The 15790-nt window shown below is 65.4% G+C and overlaps 1 protein-coding gene across 1 annotated transcript; it reads right to left on the reverse strand.

Annotated features, from left to right (window-relative positions):
- Positions 1-443: 443 nt before the first annotated feature.
- On the reverse strand, positions 444-15149 carry NECTIN4 (nectin cell adhesion molecule 4). The gene is made up of 10 exons (XM_004613754.2): positions 15085-15149; positions 13140-13153; positions 7507-7866; positions 5980-6270; positions 5499-5619; positions 2779-2927; positions 2556-2712; positions 1504-1579; positions 1237-1311; positions 444-1116 (listed from the first exon to the last, which is right to left on the reverse strand). Exons 1-10 carry the CDS (start codon positions 15147-15149, stop codon positions 892-894), a joined length of 1533 nt encoding a protein of 510 aa, XP_004613811.1. The 3' UTR covers positions 444-891.
- Positions 15150-15790: the final 641 nt, after the last annotated feature.

Consider the following 15790-nt stretch of genomic DNA (forward strand, 5'->3'; position numbering starts at 1 on the left):
CTCAGGGCCCGGCGGGAGGAAGACCCTTCCCCGAGGCAGGTGCCAGGGGAGGGGCTGCCATTTCCCACCGCCCTACGGACCCCCGGGTCCTCCCCGACTTGGGCCCGGCGTGGGGGCTGCTGAGGGACCCCCCCCAGTTCAGACAGGAGGCAGACACACATTTTTTCTCTGTTTAATTGAAAACAGAATATTTATGTACATATGTACACTATTTACAGGACTATACACAGCCCACTCCCCACCCTGGCCGTGGGGCTTGGGGGTGCGTCTCCGAGGGTCCCGCACCCCCCAGGGCTGGGCCTGCCCGGGGGGGGGTCTTCTCCACCAGCCCCGCCCGACCCCTGCCTCAGCCATCTGCGGTGACCCACCCTCTGTGGTTAGGAGTCCGGCCCCACACCCCCATCCCAGCCCCCAGGCCACCCCCACTTCCAGGCTGCCTCGATTTGGCCTTGGGGCCACTTTCTGCACCGGGCTTGTCCCCTGACAAAGGCAGAACCCCCCTATTCCAGGCAGAAAGTTGGGGGCCAGGACTGGGGCAGCTCTGCCAGTAGCCAGCAGAGGGCAGCAGCGAGCCGACCGCCAGGGCTGGCCCTCCCGGGCCGGGCCCAGCTACACCCAGCTATGCCCGCACACCCGGATCCAGCCAGCGGCCCGGCCTCGCCCAGCCTCGCGTCCTTAATACTGCTCTGGGCTCTGAGGAAATAGCTGCCAAGCAGGCCACTGACATATGCACGCACACGCATGCACACACATGCACACATGCATGCACACACATGCACACATATGCATACACGCACGCACACACGCAGGGGCTCGGCCAGGGGAACCCGCCCATGGTCCAGCGGGGCCAGCGGCCTGGAGAAAGGGCGTCCCAGAGCAGCGGGCGGCAGGTCAGACCAGGTGCCCGCGCCCGTTGATGTAGATGCCGTTGCCCGTGGGCTTGGCCCGCAGCGTCCCGTTCTCCTGCACAAAGTGACTCATGGCCTGCTTGATGCCCTCGTCCTGCCCCTCCTCGTCCTCCGGTCGGCTGGAGCCCGGCGCCAGCAGCTCCGTCTGCGTCTCGATCTCCCTCACCGTGGTCAGCGTGGAGTAGCTTCGGCCTTCCGGCTCGTCGCTCTGGGGGCCGGGCACAGGGCGGTCAGTTGTGGGGGGCAGGCGGGCTGGCTGGGGGCAGGGGGCAGGCAGAGCAGGGGCGGGGTGGGAGGGGCAGCAGAGCTGAGCCAGGCGGGTGCTCACCATCACAGAGCAGCTACTGTTGTCCTTGAGACTATCGGGGTGGCCCTCGGCTCTCAGCCCTACACTCTCCTCCGGCTGCAGGCCCGGACACAGGGGGCAGTTAGGGGGCTCCGCCCTGGCTCTGGCCTCCCCCGCCCCCTCCCGGGCCCTCCAGCTCTGCTCTCCTGCCCCCTCCTCCAGAGGCGGCATTTCAGAGCAGCCCGGGACGGTGGAGGGTGAGGGGTGGGGGGTCCCGGGGGTCAGCAGCGGTGCCCAGCCTGCCCGCACCTGGCTCCGGGGGTCCGAGTGGTGGGAGTGCAGCCTCCGGATGGAGTTCTCCCGCGTCAGCGTCAGCTCCTCCTCGCTGGAAAGCACGTGGGTCAGGAGCCCGGGGAGGGCGCGTGCACACACACGCATGTACGGGGCATGACAGGGAAGCATGTGTGCCCAGGCACACGTGTGAGGAAGTGTGCAACTGGTGTGTCTGGGCAGTGCACAGGGTAGGTACGTGGCAGGGTTTATGAGCACACGTGCTTATATGTGCATATACGTATAGGTGTGTGTCTGTGTGAGGCTAGTGTGTGTGCATGTACGTGCAGGCATGTGTTTGTGTGAGGCTAGTGCATGTTGCATGTGTATGTATGTACAGGCGTGTGTCTGTATGAAGGTAGTATGTGTGCATGTAGTGCCAAGTATGTGTGTGAGGCTAGTGCATGTTCCTGTATGTGCAGGCATGTGTCTGTGTGGCTAGTGTGTGCTTATATGTGCATATATGTACAGGCACGTGTCTGTATCAGGCTAGTGTGTGCTTCTTTGTGCACATATGTGCAGGCATGTGTCTGTGTAAGTTAGTATGTGTGTTTGTCTGCGCACATATGTGCAGGCATGCGTGTGAGGCTGAATGTATTTGCCAGGCATGTGTCTGTGAGGCTGAGTGCTTATGTGTGCCCCTGTGAGACACATGCATGAGCATACGTGTGCTCTCTATAGGTACAGCTGTGCATACAGGTGGGTGCAGGTCTGGGAACATGGGCGTGCATGTGTGCAGCCATGTACGGGTGTGTGCATGCACTGAGCATGGGCAGGGGTGAGGGTGTGTTGGTGAGTACACGTGTGGGCGTCTATGCTCTATGTATTGCCAGTACACATGTGTGCACAGGGCTGTGCATTCACGGGAAGGGGTGTGTGCACACATGTGTCTGCATGTGTCTGCACGCGTGTGCACGCAGGGGCCCCCCTGCTCTCTCCCCCTCGGCCCTGCCATCGCTCTGGGCCCGGCCCCGGCTCTGTCCTCTCTGCGGGGCCGCGCCCACCCGGGGCCGTCCTCCCGCTGGACTCACAACTTCTGGGTCATCTGCTGGGCCTTGCGGCGGTGGTAGCGGGACATGAGCACGACCACGACGACCAGCAGGCAGAGCAGCAGCGCGGCGATGACGCCCACCACCACCACGGACGCCGACACCAGGTCCACCTGCTTCCCCGGCTCCTCCTGCGGCTCTGCGGGGGCGGCGTGGTCAGGCGGGCCCGGGACCCGGGGACCCCCCACACACGCTCCCGGCTTACCTGCCACCTCCACGGCCACGCGGGCGTCCCTGGAGGAGAGCGTGTTGCTGGCACGGCATACGTAGGTGCCGCTGTGCTCCGAGGTCAGCGCGGGGAACGACAGGGTGGCCCCTTCGGCACGCACCCCGCTGGGCAGGGGCCCGTCCAGCCTGAGGGGCAGGAGGCTGCTGGGCGTCCGCCGAGCCGGACGGGGCCGCCGCGTCCGCGTGCCCCGACAGCTCCCCCCATGATGTCAGCCGGGCCTCCGGCTGTTCCCACGGTGCCACGCCCTCCCCTGGCAGGTCCCGGCAGGGGCCCTGCCCCTGGCCGCCCAGGCTGACCCGGGCACCCACGGGCCTGCGCTGCGGGAAGCACCCAGGAGCCCATGGGCTTCCCGGCTCCGGGCCGACAGACAGACAGACAGACAGCCAAGGCCAGGGCGCCCTTCCCAGAGGCTCCAGCTCAGGGCACTGGAAAGGGAGGGCAGGGGAGAGAGGGGAGAGAGGGGATGGGGGGGGGACAGGGGAGAGAGGGGAGGGAAGGGGAGACAGGGGAGAGGGGGGAGGGCATGGAAGGAAGGGGAGAGAGGGGCAGTGGGGACAGGGGAGAGAGGGGAGGGCAAGGGGGACAGGAGAGAGAAGGGAGGGCAGGGGGACAGGGGAGAAGGGGGAGGGCATGGAAGGAAGGGGAGAGAGGGGCAGGGGGGACAGGGGAGAGAGGGGAGAGCAAGGGGGACACGGGAGAGAGGGGAGGGCAGGGGGACAGGGGAAAGGGGGGAGGGCAGGGGGACAGGGGAGAAGGGGGAGGGCATGGAAGGAAGGAGAGAGAGGGGCAGGGGGGACAGGGGAGAGAGGGGAGAGCAAGGGGGACACGGGAGAGAAGGGAGGGCAGGGGGACATGGGAAAGGGGGGAGGGCAGGGGGACAGGGGAGAAGGGGGAGGGCATGGAAGGAAGGGGAGAGAGGGGCAGGGGGGACAGGGGAGAGAGGGGAGAGCAAGGGGGACACGGGAGAGAGGGGAGGGCAGGGGGACAGGGGAAAGTGGGGAAGGCAGGGGAGAGAGGGGATAGGGGGAGAGAGGGAATGGCAGGGGGGACAAGGGAGAGAGGGGAGGGAAGGGGAGACAGGGGAGGGGGGGAGGGCATGGAAGGAAGGAGAGAAAGGGGCAGGGGGACAGAGGAGAGAGGGGAGGGCAAGGGGAACAGGGGAGAGAGGGGAGGGCAGGGGGACAGGGGAGAGGGGGGAGGGCAGGGGGACAGGGGAGAGGGGGGAGGGCAGGGGGACAGGGGAGAGGGGGGAGGGCAAGGGAGGGAAGGGGAGAGAGGGGAGGGCAGGGAAAGAAGGGGAGAGCAGGGCAGGGGGGACAGGGAAGAAGCGGGAGGCAGGGGAGAGAGGAGAGAACAGAGGAGAGAGGGCAGGGGGGACAGGGGAGACAGGGGAGGAGAGAGGAGGGCTGGGGAGAGAGGGCAGAGGGGGACAGAGGAAAACGGGAGCCCGGGGGAGGGGGGACAGGGGAGAAACGGGAGGGCAGGGGAGTGGAGGGCTGGAGAGAGAGGCAGAGAGCAGGGGAGCGAGGGGAGGGCCGGGGGTGCTGCATGTGACCTGACCCTCCACACACACGTGTCCGTGGCTCTCTGCATGCACACACAGGCCTGGGCCTACGAGGCCACAACGTGGCTGTGCTCTGAGCAGGCTCCTCTGCCACGTGGGCAGGCGCTGAGTCCAGTCCATGGTGGCCGTGAGGGCGGGCCCTGCCTCCTGCTGCCAAGGGCAGGTGGGGACGGTGGAGGGGCCGAGCCCTGAGCTGGGAGGAGCCGGAGCACCACCAGGGATGGCCCCAAACCAGCAAGGTGACGAGTGACGGGGAACCGGAGGTGGCGTAGGGATGGGGACAGACCTGACGGACAGCGCAAAGGTTCTGGGTCGCTTCCCCGGCACCCCGGGGCAAGCCGTGGCCCTGGAGGGTACCCCAACGACAGAAATGAGGGGAGGGGGCCGGAGTGAGAGCACAGCGGGAAGGGTGTTGGTCTGGCACCTCAGAGGGTCCCTCGAGCACCACCAGGAGTCAGCCCTGAGCACAGAGTGAGGAGTCCGCCCTGAGCACAGAGTGAGGAGTCCGCCCTGAGCACAGAGCCAGGAGTCAGCCCTGAGCACAGAGTGGGGAGTCAGCCTTGAGCACAGAGCTGGGAGTCAGCCTTGAGTACAGAGCTGGGAGTCCTCCCTGAGCACAGAGCCGGGAGTCAGCCCCGAGCACAGAGCCAGGAGTCAGCCTTGAGCACAGAGCTGGGAGTCAGCCTTGAGTACAGAGCTGGGAGTCCTCCCTGAGCACAGAGCCGGGAGTCAGCCCCGAGCACAGAGCCAGGAGTCAGCCCTCAGCACAGAGCTAGGAGTCCACCCCGAGCACAGAGCCAGGAGTCAGCCCTCAGCACAGAGCCAGGAATGAGGGGAGGACAGAAATGACAGAAATGAGGGGAGGGGGCCGGAGTGAGAGCACAGCTCTCAGCACAGAGCCAGGAGCCAGCTCTGAGCACAGAGCTGGGAGTCCTCCCTGAGCACAGAGCCAGGAGTCAGCCCTGAGCATCTCCAGGTGTGACGCAAAAGCCAAAACAAAATTTTAAAAAGCCGGGGAGAGATCAAGGCCTTCTCGGCCCCCTTTCCCACGCCGTGCCATCACCGATGCGTGTGTGCGGGCATCCCCGCCTGCCCGGTGTCCCCCCAGCCCCTGCCCGGGGCAGGGCCTCACCTGCTCCAGTTGTAGGAAGGCGGCGGCTGCCCCTCCGTCAGACACTTCAGCGAGGCTCCTTCTTGACCCACCTGCCACAGCTTGGGGTCCTCCAGGCCCCGCACGGACACCTCTGCCAGGACTGTGGGGGCAGGAGGAGAAGGCCAGGGGTGACGCGGGGTCCCACGCCCCCTCGCCCCCACGCCCGCCTGGGAAGCAGCCGCCGCTCTGAGCTCCGAGTGCAGGGGGCTGTGGCCACGCCCGGCGCCTGGCTGACCTGCGGAGTGGCTGCGTCACACTTTCCAGGAACCAAGCCTGGGCTCTGTGGAGACCAGCTCTGGCGGTGACAGGCGCGGGGCCCGGAAGCTGCCCCCTGCACCTCTGGGTTCGTTTCGGGGGGGGGAGGGGTGCCCCTGCTGGTGCCTCACACCCAGGCTGGTCCCAGGAGGACACCCAGGGGGGCGGCCTCCCTGCCCGTCCCCCGCCGAGGCCCAGCACTCACAGGCCACCTGGAGCACGTGGGTGATCCGCTGGTCCTGCAGCAGCCCCGGGTGCGACACCACGCACGTGAGCGGCTGCTGGTTCATGCTGCGGCTGGGCACCAGGCGGAACTCGGAGGTGACGGCCGCCGAGCGGGAGTGCTTGAAGGAGCGGCTGGATGCCGTGCCCCTGACGGCCGTGTCCCAGCTCACGCTGGGCGCCGGGCTGCCCTCCGCTGTGCACGAGGCGGCCAGCGTCAGGCCCTGGCCCTCCTCCAGCGCCGGCCCGGGGTTCAGGGACGGCAGGGGCGGCACTGAGGAGAGGGGGAAGAGGAGGGGGTCACATGCGGTGCCGGCCTTGCCCCCTGAAGCTGGGGTCCGGGGAGGGGGGGCGGACCCAGGCAGACAGAGCCAGGCAGGCAGCGAGGGGGCCTGGTCCCCATCCTCCTCCGTGTCCCCACATCACACCGGGAGGGAGGGCGGGCACCCGGGCACTGCCACTGCCGCTGAGTATACAGCTGACTTCATAGTTTGGGTTCTTTGACCTGCGCCTGGGTCATGTTTAAACCCTGCTCATGAAGCAATTTAAGGGCTCGGCAGATAGCAGCGAGGGAGGCTGAGGATCAGTGGCATTTAGTAGCCTTGCTCAGCATGGGGACCCCACGACGCCGTGCAGTGCCAGGTGCCCAGGGCTCGAGGCTCTACCAAGGCTGGTTGGGGTGGGGAACGTCCCTGGAGCTTCCAGGGAAGCCAAGACAAAAAAAAAAAAAAACTGTTGCTTGTTTGGGATTTTTTTTTTTTTAAATTATTATTCCTATGGGCGAGGCCGGAGCGATAGTCCGGTGGGGAGGGCGTTTGCCTTGCATGCTTGTGATCTCCGGCATCCCAAGAGGGTCCCCCAAGCACTGCCAGGAGTGATCCCTGAGTACTGCCAGGAGTGATTCCTGAGCACTGCCAGGAGTGATTCCTGAGCGCAGTCAGGAGTGAGACCTGAGCATCGCCCAGTGGGACCGAAAAAGCCTAAATAAATCAATCCCTGTGGGGGCCACACCTAGCGGCTGCCTGGACGCTCTGGAACCAGATCTCGGGCCTGGGGTCTCCTGCGTTACTGGGAGGCTGAGCGCGGGGCAGGCAGGAGCCTCGGCGTGGGGGGGCCGGGAGAGGCTCCAGCCTGCACGCCCCGCGCTCGCCTGCGCCCCGCATCCCCGCCCCCGCGCGCTCCCGCACTCGCTGTGCCCCGTGCGCTCCCACACTGACCCGTGCCCAGAGCCCAGGCAGCCTCACCCCACGCGCCCTGCGCGCCCCCAGCCCGCGCCTTGCCCCGCGCGCTCCGCACTCGCCCGACCCTGCATCCCCTCCCGCGCGCTCCGCATCTCCTTCCCGCGCGCCCCGCACCCGTCCTGCCCCGCGCGCCCCGCATCCCCTCCCGCGCGCCCCCCACTCCCCGACCCGCATCTCCTCCCGCGAGCCCCCCACTCCCCGGCCCGCATCTCCTCCCGCGAGCCCCCCACTCCCCGGCCCGCATCCTCTCCCGCGCGCCCCGCACGCACCCAGCACTCGCAGCCGCAGGCGCGCCTGGAAGGAGCCGGCGGGGAAGGTGCTGACGCGACACTCGTACTCGCCCTCGTCCGCCTGCACCGCGTTGCGCAGCAGCACGGCGCCGTCCAGGGGGCTGCGCGGGGGCGGCGGCTGCTCCACGCGGCCCTCGTAGGCGGCGCCCACGTGCAGCCCGTACTCGGCGTGCAGCAGCGCCAGCTCCCGCGCGCCCTCGTCGGCGTCCAGCCGCGCCCAGGCCACCTGCGCCACCTGCTCGTCGGGGTCCCCTCGGTAGAAGCAGGGCAGCCGGGCGTCCTGGCCTAGCACCGCCGTCACCACGTCCGCCGTCTCCAGCTCGCCCGCGGGGCAGCGGCCTGCAAGGGTGAGAGCGCGGGGCTGGGGGCCACGGCGGGCAGGGCGCATCGGCGCGCGGGCCCCACCTTGGGTCCGGACAGCCCAGGCGGGGTGGGGGCAGGGGTGCGCTGTGACGGGCCCATTTGACAGATGAACAGAGGGGAAGTACACCCCACCAGGTGGGCAGAATCGGGGGAGCTCTGGGGAGGAGCTTGGGGTCCCGGGGACAGTTTGTGGGTCCTTGTCCTAGAGCGTTTTCCATCCCCGTCCAGCTACCTGACCCCCAGGCGTCTCCAAAACACAGGCGGGGTGCCCGGCTCATGCCCACAGTCCCCAAGGCCCCCAGCGGCCATCGAGAAGCTCAAGGGTTGGGGCTGGAGTGATAGCACAGCGGGTAGGGCATTTGCCTTGCACGCGGCCGACCCAGGTTCGATTCCCAGCATCCATATGACATCCTGAACACCACCAGCAGTGATTCCTGAGTGCAGAGCCAGGAGTAACCCCTGTGCATCGCTGGGTGGGACCCAAAAAGAGAAGCTCAAGGGTCATGGGAGGAGCGAGTGAGGCAGGAGAACTCTCCTGGGGCCCCCAGACGCTTGGAACCTGCCTCTGTGCCCCTCAACAGGGAATTCCAGGGGCTGGAGCAATAGCTCAGTGGGGAAGGCGTTGGCCTTGCACACCACCGACCCGGGTTCAATTCCCAGCATCCCATAGGGTACCCCGAGCACTGCCAGGAGTAATTCCTGAGTGCAGAGCCAGGAGTAACCCCTGTGCATCACCGGGTGTGACCCAAAAACCAAAAGGTGTGACCCAAAAACCAAAATTAAAAAAAAAAGAGGAATTCCAAGGTGGGGGTCCCGGGTGCTGAGTGCGGAAGGGAACGGGGTCAGACTCTCCAGGAAGTCTCCGCAGACAGGCTCAGAGTCTGGCTGGGGCGCGTGGGCGCGGGAAGGGTCTGCCCCAGCCCTGGGGAACATTCTGGGGAACATTCTTCTTGTGGCTGGGACGTGAGCACCTCGGATTCCCAGGGAAGAGGGATCCCATGTGGGAGGGAAGGCATGAGCCGGGGCTCGGGGCAGGACGCAGCAAGTCAGCCGCAGCGCAGAGAGAGGGACGGGACGGGACGGGTGGGGGTGCAGGAGTCCGGGAGAGTGGGGAGTCTTGGGAGCACTCGGGGAGGAGCGCTTCCCTCTGACCTGGTGCAGGATGGGGGAATCCACCCCTGGAATCAATCCCACCCTGAGCACGGGAGCCGCGCAGAGGACAACGGGACAGGCGGTGACGGGGGACCCGGGGATTGACCAGCACAGGTTCAAAGTCAAATGGCCATCCCGGGCGGGCGGGCAGTACAGGACGCTGGGGGGATGGAGGCAGGAGGGGCCAGGGCGGGGAGCTGGTCAGCTCAGAGTGCAAAGCCCCAGTCCCGAGCACCGAGCACCGAGCACCACGCCTTCTTCCTGCGTCTGGCAGATCGAACCCAGGACAGTCGGGGCAGAGCTCCAGGTGGCCATACAGAGCCGGGTGCTCCTGGGGGTCCAGCGGGTGGTGGCAGCCGAGCGGGCTGGCTACCTGGGCCTTGGAACCGACAGGGCGGGTGGTATTCTGGGGTGCAGCCGGGGGTCCCGGGCCTGCCCGTGGGGCGGGGAGGGAGGTGGCCCGGATCGAGGGCCGCCCAGGACAGGCCCGACTGGCAGTGCCAGATACCAGGGCCCTGACCTGCCCCTCCCGTGGGTCCCTCCCTGCCCAGCCCCTGTTCGCAAGTCCAGCTCCCCGGGCACGCCGGGCGCCAAGTTGTGTCCCCTGGCTCGGGGCCCCAGGGACAGTTTGTGGGTCCCTGTTCAAGAGCGTTTTCCTGACCCCCAGGCTTCTCCAGGCCACAGGCGGGGTCCCTGGTTCATGCCCGCAGACCCCCCCCCCCCCGACATGCAGCGGCCAGCGAGAGGCTCAAGGGTCATAGGAGGAGCAAGTGAGGCAGGAGGACCCCCAGGGCCCCCCAAACACCCTGGCCTCCATCATGGTCCTGTCTGAGGAGCACACACACACACATACATACACAGACTCACACATGGGCAGACACACATACACACAGACAGACACACAGACACACAATCACACGCAGACTCACGCAGATGCACAGACACACACACAGACTCAGACACAGACACACACACAGACTTACACAAACACAAATGCAGACACACACAGACACACACACTCACACAGACTCACACACACAGACACACAGATTCACCCAGACACACAGACTCACCCAGACACACAGACTCACCCAGACAAGACACACAGACTCACACGCGCAAACACACACTCACATAGACTATCACACACACGCAGATTCATGCAGACACACAGACTCACATACAGACTCACACACACGCGCACAGATTCACGCAGACTCACACAGACACACAGACTCACAGGCACACTCACACACACACAGACTCACGCAGGACACACACTCATCCACACACGCAGACTCATAGACACACAGACTCACGCAGACACACACACTCACACATAAACACACACAAGATGAACACAGGCTTGCAGAGACTCACACACACACAGACTCATGCAGACTCACACACACACACAGACTCACGCAGGACACACACTCATCCACACACGCAGACTCACATAGACACACAGACTCACGCAGACACACACACTCACACATAAACACACACAAGATGAACACAGGCTTGCAGAGACTCACACACACAGATTCATGCAGACTCACACACACACACACACACACACAAAACCACGCACAGAGACTCACGCATCCACAGGCACACAGACCCATGCAGCGTCTCACGCACACTCGGGCCAGGGGCCTGGGGAGTGGGCACAGAGACTCACGCATCCACAGGCACACAGACCCATGCAGCGTCTCACGCACACTCGGGCCAGGGGCCTGGGGAGTGGGCACGCAGCCTCCTGCTCTGCCCCCCAACCAGGCCCTTCTGGGGCGTCAGCACCATGATGTCACCAGGGCCGCCTCACGCTGAGGTCACCGGGCGGGCAGGGGGCGGCCGGGCGGGCACAGACCCTCAGCCACAGTGTGCCAGGAAGGAGGTGTGACCCTCCCTGGGCCTGGCCCTCCAGCCGCAGGACGCTGGTCAGGAGCCGGGTGATTCAGCCCAGCCGCCGCCACAGCCACCAGCCGCCCCTTGTGCAAGGGAAGAACAGGCCCGACTGGCCCGACAGGATCGGGCCTGGCCTCCCCCACGGGCCTCTGGGCCCTGCCCGGTACCCCGCCCGCGCCCCGCGCCCGCTCCCAGACGGCCCCCACCCGGCGGTCGCAGGGGCAGGAGGGGAACTGAGTCCGGCCAAGCTTCCTCCTTCAGCGCTGCCTGCAAGTCCCTCCAGGGGGCGTCTGTGAGCGGGGCGGGGGCGGCTAGGTCTGGGGTCCGAGGGAGGGACACTGGGGCTGGGCATGACGGTAAGTGTGGGTGCCCTTCGGGGAGATTCTGAATCTAGGAGGACGTGTGACCGGGCAGTATCAGAGGGCATGTGAACACACGTGATGTGTGTGAGATCCACGTGTCAAAGTGTGAGGCCCATGTATGTGAGTTATGTGATCCGTGTGCGAGATCTGGGTATAAGATCTATGTTGGTGGTCTGTGTGATCCATATGAATGACATGTGATTCATGTGTGTGGTCAATGTGTGATCTATGTGTGGTCCATGCATGTGATCTATGTGTGTGATCTATGTGTGGTTCACATGTGATCCATACATGTGACACTTGATTTGTGTGTGGTCAATGTGTGATCCATGTGTGGTCCATGCATGTGATCCATGTATGTGATCTATGTGTGGTCTGTGTGATTTATGCATGTGATCCATTTGTGATCCATGTAATCCATACATGTAATCCATGCATGTGATCCATTTGCAATCCATTTTTTTTATTCCCCCCCGCAATCCTTTTTTTTTTTTTTTGGTTTTTGGGTCACACCTGGCGATGCACAGGGGTTACTCCTGGCTCTGAACTCAGGAATTAGCCCTGGCGGTGCTCAGGGGACCATATGGGATGCTGGGATTAGAACCTGGGTCGGCCGCGTGCAAGGCAAACGCCCTACCCGCTGTGCTATCATTCCAGCCCCGCAATCCATTTTTGATCCATGAGTGCAACCCGTGTGTGACCCATGCATGTAATTCATGCATGGATACATTTGTGGTCCATGCATGAGGTCCATGGGTGTGATCCATGTATGTGATCTATGTATGGTCCATGTGTGACCCATGTGTTTGATCCATATGTGATCATGTATGTGTGATCTATATGAGTGCTTGAGACCCAAATGTGTATATGTAATCCACATGTGAAATTCATGTGATCCATGTGCAAGATGCGTGTGTGACCCATGCAAGGCCACATGTGAACTTTATGATCTGAGCCTGTGTATTTCAGACCCCCATGTCTGAAGTGCATCTGAAACACACTATCACAGATGATAGTCCTGTGCATGACCCCCTCACATGAGATTTGTGTGTGAAGGTGTGAGATTCATGTGTGGGGACATGTGAAATTCCTCTGTGTGCTTTGTGTGTGTGAACATGTGAGATCTCTGTGCTCTCTGTGTATCTCACATTCTGCTTCTTGCCCTGGCTCCATCCTAGTCATTGGCTATGTCTGTCTGTCAGTCCTTCCTTCCCTCTTCTCCTCCTTCCTTCCTCCCTCCCTCCCTTCCTTACCCTCTTTCTTCTTCCTCCCTTCCTTGCTTCCTTCTCCTTTCCTTCTTTCCTTTCTTCTCTTTCTTTCCTTTCTTCTCTTTCTTTCCTTTCTCCTTCCTTCTTTCCTTCTTTCCTTCCTTCCTTCCTTTCTTCCTTCCTTCCTTCCTTCCTTCTTCCTTCCTTCCTTCCTTCCTTCTCCCTCCCTTCCTCCCTCCCTTCCTTCCTTCTCCTTCCTCCCTTCCTTTCCCTTCCTTCCTCCCTACCTTCCTCCCTCTATTCTTCCCTTCCTTCCTTCTCCTTCCTCCCTTCCTTTCCCTTCCTTCCTCCTTCCTTCCTCCCTACCTTCCCCCCTCTCTTCTTCCCTTCCTTCCTTCCTCCCCTCCTCCCTTCGCTGCGTGGCCCAGGCCCTGGCTGGCTGTGCTGTCGGGGTGCTGGCGGCTGTCTCAACCCCCTGGACACCTAAGGACGAGGCCACTGTCCTCGGGCGGGCAATGGGAAACACTCAGGGCACGGGAACAAACAGCAGCCTGTGGGCTCCAACCCCCACCCCTCCCGACTCCCCAGCACCTGTGCCCCCCCAAGCAGCCTCCACCAGAAAAACCAGCTCTCAGAGCAGTGGGCAGGGTGTCTGGGCGGCGGGGGAGGGTCCCCGTCTGGGTCCCCTTTGTTATGGCGTCCCTTCCGGGGGTGGTGGGGCTGTGTGGGGGCGTCTGGGGTGAGACCCGGCTGGGGTGGGGGGCCCAGTGATGTCACCACCCAGGCGGGCCCCCTCCCCATGGCCTCTGCACAAGGCAGAGCCCTGGAAACCGAGAGCCCCCCTCCCCCCATTGTCCTAAGCCCCCAGCTTAGCCACAGCTTCCCTGCCCGGGCAGGGCGCCCACCAGCAGATTAGCATCTGGGGGGGGGCACGAACAATGGGGGTGGCCGGGCCCAGACAGGGTTCCCAGGTAAGTCCCCTAAACCCCCCGGAGCCGAGTCTGAGCCCGCTGAGTCATCGCTCTGTGGGTGGGAGACCCCAAACTCCGCTTCTCCCAAACCCTGGGAGGCCGGGGGAGGGGCGGTGAGTCTGGGAAAAGCGCATCCCGAGCAGCATGGACCTGGGCGGGGTGGGGGGCCTCCCTCAGCCCCCCCGCGACCCCGGGACCCCAGGCCTCCCCCTGGCAGCCCCGCCCACCTCTGCGGAATCACTGCCCCTCACCCCCATCCCTCCCCCCTGGCTGACGCTGGGGCAGGAGGCTGCAGCCCAGACCCCACGGCCCCAGTGCCCGAGGCGGGTCTGAGGTCACGGCCACTGCAGGACTTTCCCGGCACCCCGGGGCTTCCCGCCCCTCTGGCCTGGCCGGGTGCAGGGCTTGGCCCTCTGCAGAGGGGGGCAGAGCACGGGGGTCCTCAGCAGGGGGGACCGGGCAGGCACAGGCCCATGGGCTGATGGGGGCGTGGCTCCGGGTCTCTGGAGGGTGTCAGGGCAAGGGACCGGGCAGGGCTGGGAGGGGAAGGGAGGGGACCTCACCCGGAAACTCATCCCATTACCAGGGAGACAAAGGCCTGTGTAAGGCGCCTCATCGGGTGGGGCCCGGCCTGGGGCACTCCCAGCCAGGGCTGGGGGGCCCCCGTTGGCAGCAGACAGGGGGTCCTGGGGGGCATCACTGCCCCCTACCTGCAGTGCCCCAGGCCAGCAGCAGCCTTGAGGGAGTGACACCTCGGGCACTCAGATCCACTCAGAGCTGGACGGGCCCCACCCAGCTGGGTGCCAGCCACTGTCTCAGTCAAGTGTCCCACACTGGGCACTGCAGAGAAGTTTTTCCAGCTCTGCTCTGGGAGCTCTGCTGGGACCCCCGGATACACACCTGGAGGCCAAGGGAAGGGGCCGGGATCTGCTGCCTGCTCCTGAGAGCAGAGGGGGCCCGGGGACCCCGACCACACCCCCTCGAGCTCCAGGCCCCTGAAGGGCCCCCCACGCCTCCTCTCAGAAGCCCCCACAGCACGCTCCGCCTCGGGACGCTCCCAGGCCCCCAATGACGATGGCCGTGGCTCTGTCTGACTCAGTTTCCCCACGCTTGCGTCCGCACGGGGGCCCTGGCACCAGCCCGGCTCTGGCCGGAGCGGGGACACCTGTTCTTTTTCCTCCACCCGCCCCGGGAGAAGCAGACGCAACCTCACTCTGACGGCCGGACCCCCTTTCCACCTGCCGATCCCAGGGGGTCGGGGGCTCAGGGCGAGTTGGGGGGCAGGGGGACAAAGGGGACCACACCCTCCTGGGGGCGCGACGCCCACACTAGACCCAGCAGCCCAGCGGGCAGGCAGGGGATGCTGCCGCCTCGGGACGGGACGGGGAGGCGGGGGGGGGGGGGGGGGAGACGGACCCCCTGTGTTCGCCTCTGCCTGCCGGCCGTCTCGCTTTGCACATCCTTCCGCCTGGCCGGCGGCAGGACTGAGGCAGTGTGTGCCCCCTGCCCACGGTGGCGCGGCGGTAGGGGCACGGGGAGCCCCGAGAAGGGGCGGGGGGGGGCGGGAGGGGCCCCGTCCTACCTGCCAACAGCGCCAGCAGCAGCAGCAAAGGGGCCTCGGCCCCCCACATCTCGGCTCCCAGGGGCCGGGCCATGGGGCGGGCAGCCTGCCCGGGGTCGCCCGTGGGGCTGGCGCGGCCGAGGCAGGAGGTGCCGGGCGCTAGGGCTCCGCCGGTGGCCCCCCGCGGCTCTCTCCGGAGCCCCCTGCCCCGCTGCACCCCAGAAGCCGCCCGGGCACCGCGCGCTCCCCAGAGCTGCTTCCCTTCCCACGCCTCTGCCAGCAGGACGGTAGAAACTTGGGAACCTGCTCAGCCGGTCAGAACAGGTGCCGGTCCCGTCCCGGGGGCCGGGCCTGGCACGGAGCAGACGCAGCCGACGCTCAGCCGCCGCCCCCACGACGGGCGGGCAGGGCCGGGCGGGTGCTCCGGGCCGCCTGGGTGGGAGGAAGGACACCGCCTGGCGCCCCCTCCCCGCACCCGGGGCCACGTGGGGACCAGACCAGAGCCCGCAGCTGGCCAGGCCCCCCTCCAGCCAGGAGATGGGCGGGGCTGGGGGCTGAACCCCCCCACGGGAGCCCGGACACGGCCCCTCCTGCCACCGCGGTGACCAGCCTTCGAAGTCGGGGGACGAGGCCTCGTGTCCAGGCTCCCTGGCCAGCCTTGGCCTCAGCCCCTGAGCCCTGGGGTCTGCATCCCTGACGGGCCTGGTGGAGGTTGGGGGGCAGTCGGAGGGACAG

The sequence above is a fragment of the Sorex araneus genome, chromosome X, assembly GCF_027595985.1.
Source record: "Sorex araneus isolate mSorAra2 chromosome X, mSorAra2.pri, whole genome shotgun sequence".
Classification (NCBI taxonomy): Eukaryota; Metazoa; Chordata; class Mammalia; order Eulipotyphla; family Soricidae; genus Sorex; species Sorex araneus.